Source organism: Hyperolius riggenbachi, chromosome 3 (assembly GCF_040937935.1).
Source record: "Hyperolius riggenbachi isolate aHypRig1 chromosome 3, aHypRig1.pri, whole genome shotgun sequence".
Taxonomy (NCBI): Eukaryota; Metazoa; Chordata; class Amphibia; order Anura; family Hyperoliidae; genus Hyperolius; species Hyperolius riggenbachi.
The window spans coordinates 270,809,175-270,823,652 of record NC_090648.1 but is presented as its reverse complement, the minus strand read 5'-3'; the positions used below and the strand labels follow the sequence as shown (position 1 = coordinate 270,823,652).

The following is a 14,478-nucleotide window of genomic DNA, read 5'->3' as shown; positions in this document are numbered from 1 at the left end:
GAGATGGAGGAAAAGACAAATTGGCATGTCTAGAAAAAGGTTAGGAAAATTTAATAAGAATGTGCTTTCCCATTAAGCCAGTCTGTGGCACATGAATTCAGCCGGATTACAGAACACGAAGCAACTTAGAGGTAATTACATTAGAATGCTCGCAAGCTTTCACAACGCTGAATAGAACAAGTCAGGTGTCCAGCAAGATATCCGATCGATCCTTTATAAAAGGGATATTAAAGGTATTTGAGAAAGTTTTAATTGGTAAGGCAAGCCTTGGAAAGCAATGAATGCAAAAATCCAGTGACAGTAAAAAAAAGAAGAAAAACATCGGGCTGCTAACAAAATGAAGAGCTGATGTCACGGCAGGATAAGCATTAATTGAAATGATTTGATGTGTGCGCCAGTGGAGTCCATTCTGCCTAAATCTGTAATAAATGTATATTTCTCTTAGACCTGTGATAAATGTATATCTACCTGGACACAACTGCATGTGAAGACCAATACCTTTACACAGACTTCCACATTACTAACTAGATACAACACTTGCTCCAAATCCCTTTGGGTAATTCTTGCATAAAATGAATTTAATCTGCAGACCACAGCAAGTTAATTAAATTCTGCCTTTCTCTAGCGAATAGAAGATGTAGTAATATGATAATGGCAAATGAACATTTAAAGGCTCATGCAATAAAATAGTGCATGGAATAACACACTAAGGGGCTACTCATGAACTGCTATGAGAACAGCTTTTGATTTCTTCACTGCTGTCTGAAGTGTTATATTGGGTAATACTCAGCCTATTTACAATGGACAGAACATTGTCCTGCCTTGTTTTTAAATTGCTTCTCCGCATATGTATGGCAGAGCAGGTGGGGGGCAGATGGGACAAAGATGCATGTTCTCTGCCTATTGCCATGGCTCTTTGTCCCCTAACCGCTGCTCTCTGCCCCCACCCCCACCCCGAGTTTAGCAACAAGATTTGTCGCTAACTCAGTGGTAAACTCAGAGGAGAGGAATTCCCTGTTCAAAATGCCCACCAGAGGTGTTCCTGCAAAGTTTCCTGAACTGCCATTGGGCAGCTCTCTCCCCATGGCCAGGCCTCCTGCCGCTTCCCGCCTCCCTACACGCTACGAGAGACACAGTCTCTCAGTGCAGCCTCGTGACCCAGAGGTCACGAAAGTGAAAGTGGACTATTGTGGCCCATGGGAGCGGTGTTTTTTCGGCTACCTGATCCACTCTGCCTTGCAGATCCAGATCAGGTAGCCTGCTTTTTTTATTTATTTATTTTTCATTTTTTGAGTCCACCTCGGGCTCTCTTTAAAGCGAGATGAAAGTAAAATTTTATCTGTAGTCTAAACCATAAAACTAATTGGATAAATTATATACCGTATATATTCGCATACAAGCCAAATTTTTGACCCCAAAAAGTGGTCCAAAAGTTGGGGGGGGGGGGGAGGGGGGCCGGCTTGTATGAGAGTCCTGTATGTAGTGATCCTCCCTCCAGTGAAGCACCCACCGCAATGTAAAATAAAAAGCTAGGCAATAATGGCCGCGTGATCCCCCAGTCATGTGCTCACTGTTTAGAGCTGCACATTCAAGCAGGTGGCCGTGTTATCCCCCCAGCGCACCGCCAGACAAGAATGTCTGGCAGCTTTGATGTGTGTCCGCTGCATCTCTCCCCCCCTACCCCGAGTGTCTCCGCAGATGTGTGCATAGTAAAGCGGCTTCATTTGCTTACCGGCGAGACGCCGACATTCCTCCGTACCTGAAGTCCATAGAGGTCTCGTCTCTATGGTACTTGCGTCACGCAAGGCGCCACTAGAAGGCGTCCAAGAGACTAGACTTCTATGGACTTCACTAATGTTGGCGGCTCGTCGGTAAGCAAATGAAGCCGCTTTACCATGCACACATCTGCGGAGACACCCGGGGGGGGGGGGGGGTTGGGGGAGAGAGACGCAGCGGACACACATCAACTACCTGTTGGGGCATGTAGTAGGGGCTGCATGGAGAGGGGGAGGCTCTGAGGAGGACTATCCTGAAAGCGGACCTGAACTCAGAATGTCCTCTCTGCTCTGAAAGATACACAACAGCATAAGCATTACAGCATAATACAGTAATCTTTTAAACCAAAAACATTTCTTTTTTACAGCTAATATAAATCCAATCAGATAAAATGTCATTGTATTACAAATACATTACAAATATAATGATCCGATCAGATCATTTCCATCTGCACCAATCCAGCATTTCCTACTCCCGGCTTATATGCAAGTATATACGGTAAATGAATTTTAAGCAACTGGAAGGGTTAATATGAAAACCTCTACTTAACTAGAATTGATAACACTGCCTTTGCCTAAATTATCAGATTGTGCTTTACTAAGCTGTGTAAACATTGTGGAAAATCTTCTGCTGTATACCTTGTTTACACAGTAATTAATTAATTACAAGATAATTTGATCATCTGTCCTTCAACCTGTAATATTATTAGGTAACTTCAGTGAAGTGTAAATATGCCTTTGAATGACATTACCTTCTCCACAGTCAAGTCAGCACCATCCAAAAATTGATCAAGCTCCTTTATTGACAAAAAGGTAGCATAACAAGGGTGCAGAGGTACATGATCAATTACCTGTACTCTTAACTGAGTAACTGAATGGCCATGTTGTTTAAAGTGACTGGAGACTGCCTGATCCTCATCACCACCCTAATCGCGCTCTTGTGCGATGAAATCCTGTCCCTGGGGGGCTGGGTCGTCTTTCCTACGTAACCCAGCCCACAGGGGCATTTTAATAAATAAACGACTGAGTCACATGACCTGACTTTCTAATGACGTCACTTGTTGGGGAAGTGACTGCGGCTTGACTCACACGCCGGATGATTTTCGCTGTGGATCCATAGTAAGTATATGCGCATATTTTTGCATTTAGTGAATGAGCGGTTTTCATCTAGGGGGAGTGCTTCTAGTCAGGTATTATGGGATGCTTCTATTCTGCATATTAGAGACTGTAGTTCCCTATGTGGTCCACTTGGCCACCTGGAGTATCTGATTGGCTGAGGGACTCTGTTTGTGATTGGTGTTTGGTGTAGGAGGTAACTATTTAAACACATTGTGTGTGTAGTAGAGTATAACATTGCTTGATACAGCTTGAAAAAGGTCTCAGACCGAAACAGCGCTGCTGTCGCTCTTATGCTTGTTATGCTACCTTTTTGTCAATAAAAGAGCTTGAACAATTTCTGGATGGTGCTGACTTGACTGTGGAGAAGACGTTGAGGTGTCGGAGTGTGCAGAGGCACTACAAGTCACAGCACATCAATTTCCCACAGTGGGTGCTTGCTACACACTGACCTACTTTTGAATGACATTAGAACATTATTTTTTGCTGTTTTTAAAGTTTTAGAGCAAAATTTTAATTTTGAGTTTCGCACCGCTTTAAAGTATCACATCACCACAAACAAAATGTTGGGTGGGGAGGAGGAGTGGGGTCCTCCTGTTAGTTTTGTAAACACAAAGCATCCATATTTCCCTTTTGCATTATTCCAGGTTTTAACAACTATAAGCACCATTTATTAAAACAAAATAAAGGCTTATTGCTCTTAATCTCACTGCTATAACTATTCTCTCTAGTAGTCCTTTTTTAAAATCAGGAACAATCTCTATCTCATGTCCATCCTCTGGCTGCCCTGTTCTGTAATCCTGTGATTCAATGAAACTGCAAAATCCCATTATCACCTAAATACTATATGCTTTCTATTGTTTATCCATAGAAAATAGATGGCCTAAATATCCCACTTAAAACCTTCAGGTTAAAAAACTCTTCTGTCTGTGCCACAAACCACAAATGACAAGTGAATGATAGGATTCACGGAAAAACCAAGACCCAAATATTTAGGTAAAAGGGGCCTATTGTTTCACATAAAATGAAGTGCAGGATAATAAAATACATGCACATTTCAATAAAGAGATTGGTTAGGGTTTAGATCAACCATGACAAGAGCTGATGTATCTGTCAATCATGAGCTGAAAAGATCATATTTATATTCCTTTGCAGTGATAAATATTTTGAATGAGAGCTCTCTTGTGTGAAGTGCAAATTCTGATAATTACTTGCTTCGTGCATCTATTAACATCCAAGGAAGATTGAAATTTTGCACTTATTTTCCAAGTTTTAGGTCAAAGCAGATCATAAGTTAACTGTGAAAATGTTAAAGTAACAACAAAACAATATATAAAAGCACTTTATTCTTTATAAACTCAAAATGACAAAAAAAAAACAAAAAACACATTTTTGCTTTTTATCATATAGACCATACAATAATATAAGACCACCTGAACCATTTTTTATTTAATTATTTACACTCTATTCAGAACAGTTTAAACGTAAAGAAAACCTATAGTGAGAAAAAAACTCCCCTGGGGGTTACTCACCTGGGGTGGGGGAAGCCTCTGGATCCTATTGAGGCTTCCCCCGTCCTCCTCGGTCCCACGTCGGCGGAGATCAAGCTCCCCGAACAGCGAGGATGTAAATATTTACCCTCCCGGCTCCAGCTCAGGCACAGTATCGGCTCTCCGCCTAAGATACAGGCTAATATAGCCGATCGCTGTCGGGCCGTTCTACTGCGCATGCACAAGTCGCCTGCGCAGTAGAGTGGACCAGACTGAGATCAGCTATTTTTGCCTATCTCCGTGCGGAAAGCCGCAACAGCGCCCCCACTGGGGCCAAAGTATACTTTATTGCTCTGAGAGCTGACTTTGCATTTTATTCATAACTGTTTTTTTTTTCATCTTAAAATATAAGCAGAAATGCTTTCTGACTGTCTGTGTTCAGGAGAGTCTGCAGTGTCAGAGAGGTGTTTGTTTACATTCCTCACTTGATACAATTAAACACAAGATAACATTATCTCCATTTCGGATGCATCCAGCTTTCCCGTCATTGAGCTTTTCTGTCCTGTGTTTAACCCTTTAAAATGCTGTTCTAGTAAAAAAAAAATGCTGGTAGTATATAGTATGCTGTAAATAATGTTTTACAGCAAAGAAGAATTGCTGGGTTTCATTCCGCTTTAAGGGAATATTCATGCAAAAAAAAGATTCATGCAAAAAAAAGAATGAACACAATTTTGTGCATGCGTTTCCAATGCATGATGTGCATGTCAGGCTGCACTAGAATGTGGATGTGAGCAGCCAGGAAATCACAGTAAAATGTCTCGGCTGCAATACATTAATACATTCCACACGCAGGAATGCACACCTGTACTATGAACAATAACATAAAAGTCTATGGACTTTCGTGTTACTATGCAGATCACATACTGTACAATGTGCAGTGCGTCATAACTGAGAGCTCCCCACTTAATGTAAATGGGACCAAAAGCAAAGCTGTTGCTGGAGTCTGGGGGTGCAGCACTGTCTGGGCTCCTTCACACTAGCTAATGCGTGCACAAATGCGATTTCATGCACGTGTTACGATGCATGGTGTGCTTGGCAGGGGGTTGCTTTTCAGCATGAATCAGCAGCTCTAGCACTATAACCCAGCTGGAAAATCATGTGCATTTTGCGATAAAGTGTTCCCGAGCACATTACATGGTGGGAAATCTATCTACTGTGAACGGTAACATGAAAGTCAAAACACTTTCATGTTATTTTGCGTGTCACACAAATGTGCAGTGCATCATAGCTGACAGCACCGCACATAAGCATGAAAGGGTATGTCTGTCTCTCTCTCTCTCCTCTCTCTCCCTCTCTCTCCCTCTCCCTCTCTCTCTCTCCCTCTCCCTCTCTCTCTCTCCTCTCTCCCTCTCTCTCCCTCTCTCTCTCTCCCTCTCTCTCCCTCTCTCTCCCTCCCTCTCTCTCCCTCTCCTCTCTCTCTCTCCTCTCTCTCTCTCTCTCTCTCTATCTCTCTCTCCTTCCTCTTCTACCTTCTGGGCAGACACCAAGCGGCCTTCACAGGCTGCAGAAAACTGGAGCCTATTGATCCTCTGTCCCATCAACCCTACCAGCAATATACTACCACAAGAAGCAGGAGTGGAGCTACTGTGGGAAAAGCAAGGCTAAATCATGGGGTCGAAGCTATTTAGGCGGCCGACATACTGTGTGTGTGCGGTGTGTGCGTGTGCGTGTGTGTGTGTGTGTTCAAAATAAGATAAGATCTCATTAAACTTTCACGTATCTGCTCAAAAAAGTGGTGGAATACACTTACCTCTGTAACTACTGGTTGAAGAATTAATGTCTCTGGACTCATTCTAGGAATATCTATGTGAATCTGAAATGGATACAAGATGTACACTTTTAATCAAATATTCCAGAATCACTTTGTTCACTTTCCATTTGCTTTTCCACATTTCACTATGTGTTTAATCTAATCCTGCACTGCATATTATATGAACAATTTATTTAGACAATGAGAGACATAGCAGCTTTCCTCTAATGTCACTGTAATATATTTGCATATTTACGAGTCTTCTGCAGTCTGGCACTTCAAAGAGAAGAAATATTTGAAGAGCAATTGAAGTTCAGTGATTAAAATAATTAAACTAAAACAGTAAACATAGCTTATGGGTGAATTTTCGACAGAATACGCTAATAACTTGCATTGTGCATGACTTGCACTTGATGAGCGTTTTTACCAACACATCATGGAGGATTTTAGTCTCAGGATAATCTGTATTCCTCAAATCATGCAAGAATTATGGTCTTGATAAAGCAGCACTTGCTGTTTTCTCTGCAGAACAAACATGTTTGGTAAATAGAGACTTGCATGGGATTTGAGGACAAGTAACACATTATATTTGAAGATTCCAATTTGCACTCAGTGGTAAGTCAAGTCAGTTTTCCTAAACATGTTCAACTGCCTCATTGTTACAAAATAATGTTTATTTGCGTAGTATCATTGTATGGTCATTAGTTTCAACAGTACATTGGAAAGTCAGTGAAGAAGGCATGTTTGGCTGTTTCACACCAAAAAGCTTTAAGCCCCATCTACACGATACAATTCTTTGTGCAATTTCATTACGATTCTATCTACGATCCAATTAAATCCGACATGTCCGATTGGGATTTGATTCAATCCAATTCGATTTTTATTGTTTTGCAATTGCAAATCAAATTGAATCGAATCCCGATCAGACATGTCGGATTTAATCAGATCGCACAAAAAATCTTATTGTGTAGATTGGGCTTTAGGGCTCTTTTTCATCTGCGCAATTTTAGCTGCGCTTTTGGAAACGCAGTGCAATGCGCAATCGTATTAATTTCAGACAGTGCATAGAATGCACTGTCTGATGTTTCCACACGTGTTGCAATTCATTATTTCAATAACAATGCATGGATGCATGCATTTTCGCCGTAATCCCATTCATTATAAATTAATGGGATCGCAAGCGCGTCTTGGAGAATCACAACATAACGCAGAGATGTGTGTCGCCACAGCCACCTGCATTGCAAGTGGAAAAAAAGGCCTTAGTGTTTTTAGATTGATTTTAGGTAAGCAATTTTGAAGCGATTTTCAGAGCACTTTTAATTTTCTATACTTGTTACAGAATTGCAATTGCTGCAAAAATGCTACAAGCAGAGCTCTTAATAAAAATGATTGTCTGATGAGAAAGAGCTTTTCTGATCAACAGCACTTTGATGCATTTTTGGTGTAAAACAGCCCTGAGACAGAAGATGCAGTTTTATCTAGAACTTGTTGACAAAAACTGACAAGTGGTCTGTAGCGAGAAAAGTTACATTCACAGCCCCAGGGACAACATAGTTTGTTATGGTCTTGTAGGTTTGGGCAACAACACTTTGAGGGTGTGTACACACGTCCATTTTTGATTGGCCAATCATTGGCCAATTTTACCACTTCCATGTATAATTCGAGCATACATACACAGTTTTTCAAACTCGGTTGGCTTTCACACTACAATGACTTGGTAAAATTGGATGTGTGCATACACCCTGAGATCAGGATGTAAAGCATGTGAAAATATGTTTCAATGTGAGAATTCTCACTGCAGCATTGCGTTTTGAATAAAATCCCAACCAAGCTGAATGGAGCATCACCGAAAAATCGCATAGCAAGATTGCATTTTGCAATTGCACGTGTAAACCAGCCCTTAGTGTCAGAGGAGGGAGGAGAGAAGGTAGTTGGAGGTAAAGCTTGGCCCATATGCAATTCTCTTTTTCTCTTATGTTATAATATTTTTACAACTTGTCAATAAACTGCCTTTTACACCATCAGCAAGCAATAAAATACTACAATTTTTTTTTATTACACCCTTTCACCTACTTTTTGGTTGCCTCTGTTTGTTAGTGTTTGGGCAGGGCCAACACATTCATAGGTGGTAAACGCCAAGGCCCCTAGTAAACAGTGATCCCCTGCAGAGTGCTCCTCTGCGAGTACCCCATCGGGGACCACTATACACTTGGTTGGAGACCGGGGTGGGAGGTTCGGGGGAAGTCTGCCAGCTGGCTCTGGAACCACTGGAGAACCCATCACTATCCAGGGGGTGGAGCAGATAATGCTGCATCACATTTAGAGGAAAAGTCTGAACAAAGGTAGAGGTGTGTGTTTTCACACTGCACAAAGTGACACTCTATGTCTGAAGGAATTCAAGTACATTGTTAAAGCGCATTTTACACCATACATGACAATGTATTTATACATATCGACAGCTAAATACACACCTGTCTATATGTGCTTTGATTTGTTTCCTCATTTCTGGAATGATAATATTGTTCTATAAAGGCAAAGTACTCTTTCTGCTTTCGCTTTAGTGTCCCATCTCGTCTCTCCACATTCGCTGGAAGATAACCCTAAACATCAAAGAGACAATGGAGAAATAAAATAAAACCGAACAGAGCCAAGTGAAGTTTAGTAAGGTCATTTTGCAAACTGAATGATGTGGCACCATTTAACCTGATAGGAGCTGATATAAACATTTAGTACTACAGGTTAGGAAGGTGCTGAGAGGGAAAGGTTAGGATTAGGAATGCCCATGGTTACAGTTAGTGCTAGAGTAAATTTCTGTGCAGTGCCAAACTCACTGTAATGCCTAAAATGTGAATGCATAAATAAGAGAAACCTATGCAAACTCAGTATTAGATCATTAACAGCAAATTTTGTCAGGATTGTCACAGTAATAGGAACTGTATTTGAAGTGATCCTATAACGAGAGGTATGTGAAGGCTGCTAAATGTACAGTAGGATTTCCATAATCCAGCACCTACAGGGATTGGTATATGCTGGACAAATGTACTTTTTTGTTGCTTGAGAGATACTATTAAAAATAGGCCTAATTAATTCCGTGCTATACCTCATACCGTATCTACACCATAAACTCTGTATAAAGCTGGCCATACACTGGTCCGATTTTCCGCCGTTTCGACAGCAGATTCGATCACTGGGATCGAATCTGCTGCCAATCGTTCGCGCTAAACGCACCCACTGATCCGATTTCCTCCAGAAATCGGATCGTTCCGTCGATCGCGCCGTGCAGGAAATTACCGATCGCTCGCGGGTAAGGAGCGTGTCGCTAGCGGCGGCCGATCCGATGCAGGTATACATTACCTGACGCTGGCTCCCGGGCATCTTCACCGCGCTGCACCGCTCTGTTCCTGCTCCATCCCGGCGTACATTACAATACAATACAATAACATTTCTATAGCGCTTTTCTCCCATAGGACTCAAAGCGCTTAGGCTCTCTCAGATTCAGTAATTGGTAGTAGGATGAAGTATTCACACAACAAAAGTTATATTTCTGCAAATGCCAAACTGAACAGGTGGGTTTTCAGTCTGGATTTAAACACGTCCAGGGATGGAGCTGTCCTGATCTGTTGAGGTAAGGAGTTCCAAAACGTAGGGGCAGCATGACAGAAGGCTCCGGGACCAAAAGTTTCCAAGTGGACTCTGGGTATGACAAGATTATTAGAACCTGTTGATCTGAGAATGCGGGGATTGCTACGCAGCTGCAACATATCTTTCATGTATCCAGGGCCTAGATTATTCAGGGATTTAAATGTCAGTAGGCCGATCTTGAATAGGACCCTCCATTTTCTAGGTAGCCAGTGAAGGGAGTGCAGGACTGGCGTTATGTGGCAGTGACGGGGTTGGTTGGTTAGCAGTCTGGCAGCAGTATTCTGTATCAGCTGTAGGCGGTACAAGACCTTTTTTGGAAGGCCAGTGTAGAGAGCATTGCAGTAGTCCAGTCAGGATGTGATGAAGGCGTGGACTAAGGTTGGCAGATCTTCTGGGGGTATGAGGTGCTTGATTTTTGCAATGTTCTTCAGGTGAAAATAGGATGATTTCACCACAGCAGAGATTTGGGTTCTGAAGTTTAAATCCCCATCAATTAGAACTCCCAGGCTACGCACATGATCAGAGCTGCGTAGATCCGTGCCTCCTATTCCCAGTGGTGAAGACTGCAAGTTAAGTTGTTTTGTTATCATGCTCTGCCCTCCAAGCAGAAGGACTTCACTTTTGTCTGTATTTAGTTTCAGCCAGTTGTCATTCATCCATTTCTTTAGTTTACGTAAGCAGGCGTTTATAGTTAGAGTTGGGTCTGTCACACCAGGCTTGAAGGAAAGATATAGTTGGGTGTCGTCTGCATAGCAGTGGTATGTCAGGCCATGTTTTTGGATTCGTTTTCCCAGCGGTAACATGTAAATCGTGAAAAGCAGTGGAGAGAGGATTGAGCCCTGGGGCACCCCATACTTAAGTGATACAGGGGTGGAAAGGAAGGGCCCCATAGACACTTTGTAGGTTCTGCCACTCAAGAAGGATTGGAACCACTGAAGAACTAGGCCATCAATGCCGCAGTATTCCTGTAGCCTGTTTATCAAGACGTCATGGTCAACTGTATCAAAGGCTGCAGAAAGGTCTAGCAGTATGAGGATTGAGCACTCTCCTCTGTCTCTTGCCATGAGCAGGTGGTTGCATATTTGGATGAGGGCAGTTTCAGTGCTGTGGTGTTTCCTGAAGCCAGACTGGAATGGATCATAACTGTTGTTTTGTAGGATTTTGGCTTCTAGCTGGAGGTAAACAGCTTTTTCAATTAGCTTGCCCAGAAAGGGGAGGTTAAAGACAGGTCTGTAGCTGGTCATTGCATCTGGGTCCAGGGAGGGCTTTTTGAGGAGAGGCCTGATGATTGTTTCCTTCAGTAAAGCAGGAAATATCCCTGATTCTAAGGAACAGTTAACAATTTTGAGGAATACCGGTACGAACAGGTCAGGACAGTTCAACATGAACTGTGTTGGGCCAGGATCCAGGTCGCAGGTAGTTAGGCGGACGTGAAGGAGGATGCTTGATGTGACTTCTTCATCAATTTCTTTGAAGTTTGACCAAGGTGCTACATTGTCTTTGCTAATGGTCTTCGGCGCTATATTAGGCTCAGATGCTGTAAGTTGGATGGCGGATCTTATAGCGGAGACTTTGTCTGTGAAGAAATGGGCAAATTGGTCACAGAGGTCCTTTGAAGACTCGATATTACGTTTTTGACATGCCAAGTTGCAGAGTTTTTCCACTGTGCGGAACAGTTGGGCTGGTTTGTTAACTGCATTTGCAATCTCTTGTGATAGAAAAGGATGATTTTTTTCCCGTGATTACCTTTTGGTAGCTCTTCAAGTGGGGGATTAAGGCATGTTTGTCTTCTGGGGACTGAGATTTGCGCCACAGTCTCTCAAGTTTTCGGCCTTGTCTTTTCAGCTCTTTTATAGCGTTATCAAACCACTGTGCATGATGGTGTGAAGTAAGATATTTGGTGCGCAGAGGTGCAATGGTCTCAAAGGTGGAGGACACACATTTGTTGTATTTAAACACCAGAGTATCAGGGTCCAAGCTGGAGTCAGTCAATTCATCAAAGCTAAGGTTATCTCGGATATGTTGAGGTGTTAGCCCTTTTAAGCGGCGATATTTTATTTGATTCTTGACCTGGTGTTTGACAGCTGGTATTGAGAGGGAGAAGTGGATAGTGTGATGGTCTGACCAGGCAACAGGATTAATTTCCACATTGGCTATTGACAGCCCAGTATGGAATATAAGGTCCAGAGTGTGACCTTTCCTGTGAGTAGCAGAGCTGATTGATTGGAAGAAGCCCAGTTCATGTAAGGCACGAGGTAGCTCTATTCCAAGTTGTGAAGAGTCATCCACCCATGTATTGAAATCTCCAAGAACAATCCATCTGGGGTGTTCCAGTGGAAAGCCTCATCTACACGGGTAGATGAGGCTGCGATCCGGCGGCTCGATTTGCCGCCGGATCGCCTCTTCCGCGTGCGCCGCATTCGATTCCCCGCTCGTGCTTGCTCGTCCCCGCCGGCGCCGCTTATCTTCCGCTCGATTCCCTGCCATTGTCCCCTCGTGGGGAGCGAGAAGGGAATCGGCGGTGCGGAGATCCGTCCTGTCGGTTCTTATCAATCGAGCCGCATCAGCGGCTCGATTGATAAGGAGCATCGCAGCCGCATCTACTCGTGTAGATGCGGCTTTAGGTTGCATAGGAGGTCTACAAGTTCCTTAAGGAAGTCTGAATATTTTTCTGGTGGGCGGTAGATCAGCAATATGTTAATGTTTTTCTCAGCTGAAAGTTGCACCCCCAAGCATTCAAACGAGTTGGTAGGTCCTACAGTAAGTGGTCTGATTTTCAAAGCTGATCTAAAGCAAAGTGCAACCCCTCCTCCCCTGCGTTCTTTCCTGTTGCAGTATATCACAGAATAGTTTGTTGGCACAGCGGCCTCCAGGGTGGGGCCAACTGGTTCAGAAAGCCAGGTTTCAGTCAGGCAAGCCAGATCAGAAGACTATTAGATCATGTATGATTGCGGTTTTGTTGTTTATCGATCTGACGTTACAGAGGACAGCCTTGATGGGGCTACCCTGGGAGCTAGGGTCTGAGATTGAGGACTCCAGGAGAGAGCAGTCTCCAGATGTGTGGCTGTCATCTCTGCTGGATTGTGCTGGAGCTATTAGGGTTGTTGGCTGGGTGTACTCTGTAGATTTTGTCACAGAGTTATTTTGGTTCTGCAGTGAAGAACGTCTTTTCCCACGTCCTCTCGATCCTCTCTTTGTCTTTCTGAAGATTCCAACAGACTTAAGTAGAATTATGGTTGATTTGTCAATTGGATAATTATTTCTTGGTTGGTATACAGCGAGAAGTGACTCTGCTGAATATTGATGTTTACACATTAGAATGGACAGCTCAAGGCTCCAGCTGAGAAAGGCCCTATTTAGAGTCAAGGTGTGAACTTTCTCAGCTGTGGCTGGTATCCTGCAAAGATCAAAGGGCCTGTATAGACTGAATTGTCCTTACACAGAGATGTATGGATGGACAGCATGGATTTGAAAACACAGTCCTTTGTGTAGGAATTTGAAGATATAATATATAATATATGTAGAAAAATATAGTCTATTGAGCATAGATGCTGTAGATAATCGATGAAAGTTACTCACAGGATGGGAGAGGGCGGGCACAAAGAGGCAGAAAGTCTTTAAGGTCTCAGGTCAATTCCAAGGAAGGTGTGCAGTGTTCAGCCGTGTGTGATACCAAGGAAGATCCAATCCAGCTTAAATCCTTGCCATCCCAAGTAATCCAGGTGTTCTGAAAGGTTATACGTGTTGCTGGAGAAGTGCTACATTAGAATCCACTGAAATTTCGGTCCAGTCTTTCCATTAAGAGGTTTAAAGTAGCAGAAATGAGATGTAATGTCTGTAGCAGCCTTAGAGAGCAGCAGCACCAGTCTGGGCGCGCTCAGTAACTTCCTGTGTCACCCCAGTGACCAGGAAGTTCAACTAGAGGGCGCTCTATTTGAACTTCCTGCTCACGGAGTGACACAGTGTACACTGGGATGCAGTGCAGGATGCTGGGATGCATGCAGCGCGGAGAAGAGGACCCGGAACCAGCTTCAGATAGGGATCTGTCAGTTGGTCAATCTAATGGCAAATCGACCAGTGTATGGCTACCTTTAATGTTGAAATGCAGTACCGCTAATGGAAACCAATTTAGACAAACACACAACTAAATGTACCATAGGTTTATTACTGTATAACATACTGTAAGTAGCTTTATCCAGTTGAAGCTTCATGATGTTAAAATAAGTCTCTGCATTCTCTTCCTTACAAAATCCTAGATAACACTGTTTAGTTATCTCTGAGCTGATAACAATGCTATACAGTTGTAACAGAATGAAAGCAAAGCACTCTCTTTCCCCTAGGGAATTCAATGGCAAGCCTAATGAATTAACAAGTGAAAAAAATAAACATTTTAGGAGCAGACAAATGTAACAATTAGGTGGTGTATACAATGTGTTACTAATACATTATCAAAACAAAAGAACTGTTTAAATAAACAGGAAAGATAGACAAATAAAATGTAACACTTGCAAATATATATGCACCAAATAGAGGTCAAGCGACTGCTGTAATTAACTTTATTAATAAAGTTAAAAATAAAGCAAAAGGGATTATAATTCTGGGGGGTGATTTTAATTTACCGTTAAACCCTGAGCAAGATACTTCA

At 42.7% G+C, this 14,478-nt stretch overlaps 1 protein-coding gene across 1 annotated transcript in view; it reads right to left on the bottom strand.

The window, feature by feature from the left end:
• The window catches only part of LOC137563632 (TBC1 domain family member 22A-like), a 640,427-nt gene that overhangs the window by 475,141 nt on the left and 150,808 nt on the right, over nucleotides 1-14,478 (bottom strand). Inside the window, exons 6-7 of the mRNA XM_068276327.1 lie at nucleotides 8,663-8,791; nucleotides 6,192-6,254 (exon numbers count right to left, since the gene is read on the bottom strand). Coding sequence (XP_068132428.1) covers nucleotides 6,192-6,254; nucleotides 8,663-8,791 — 192 coding nt within the window. The remainder of the gene's footprint in view (nucleotides 1-6,191; nucleotides 6,255-8,662; nucleotides 8,792-14,478) is intronic.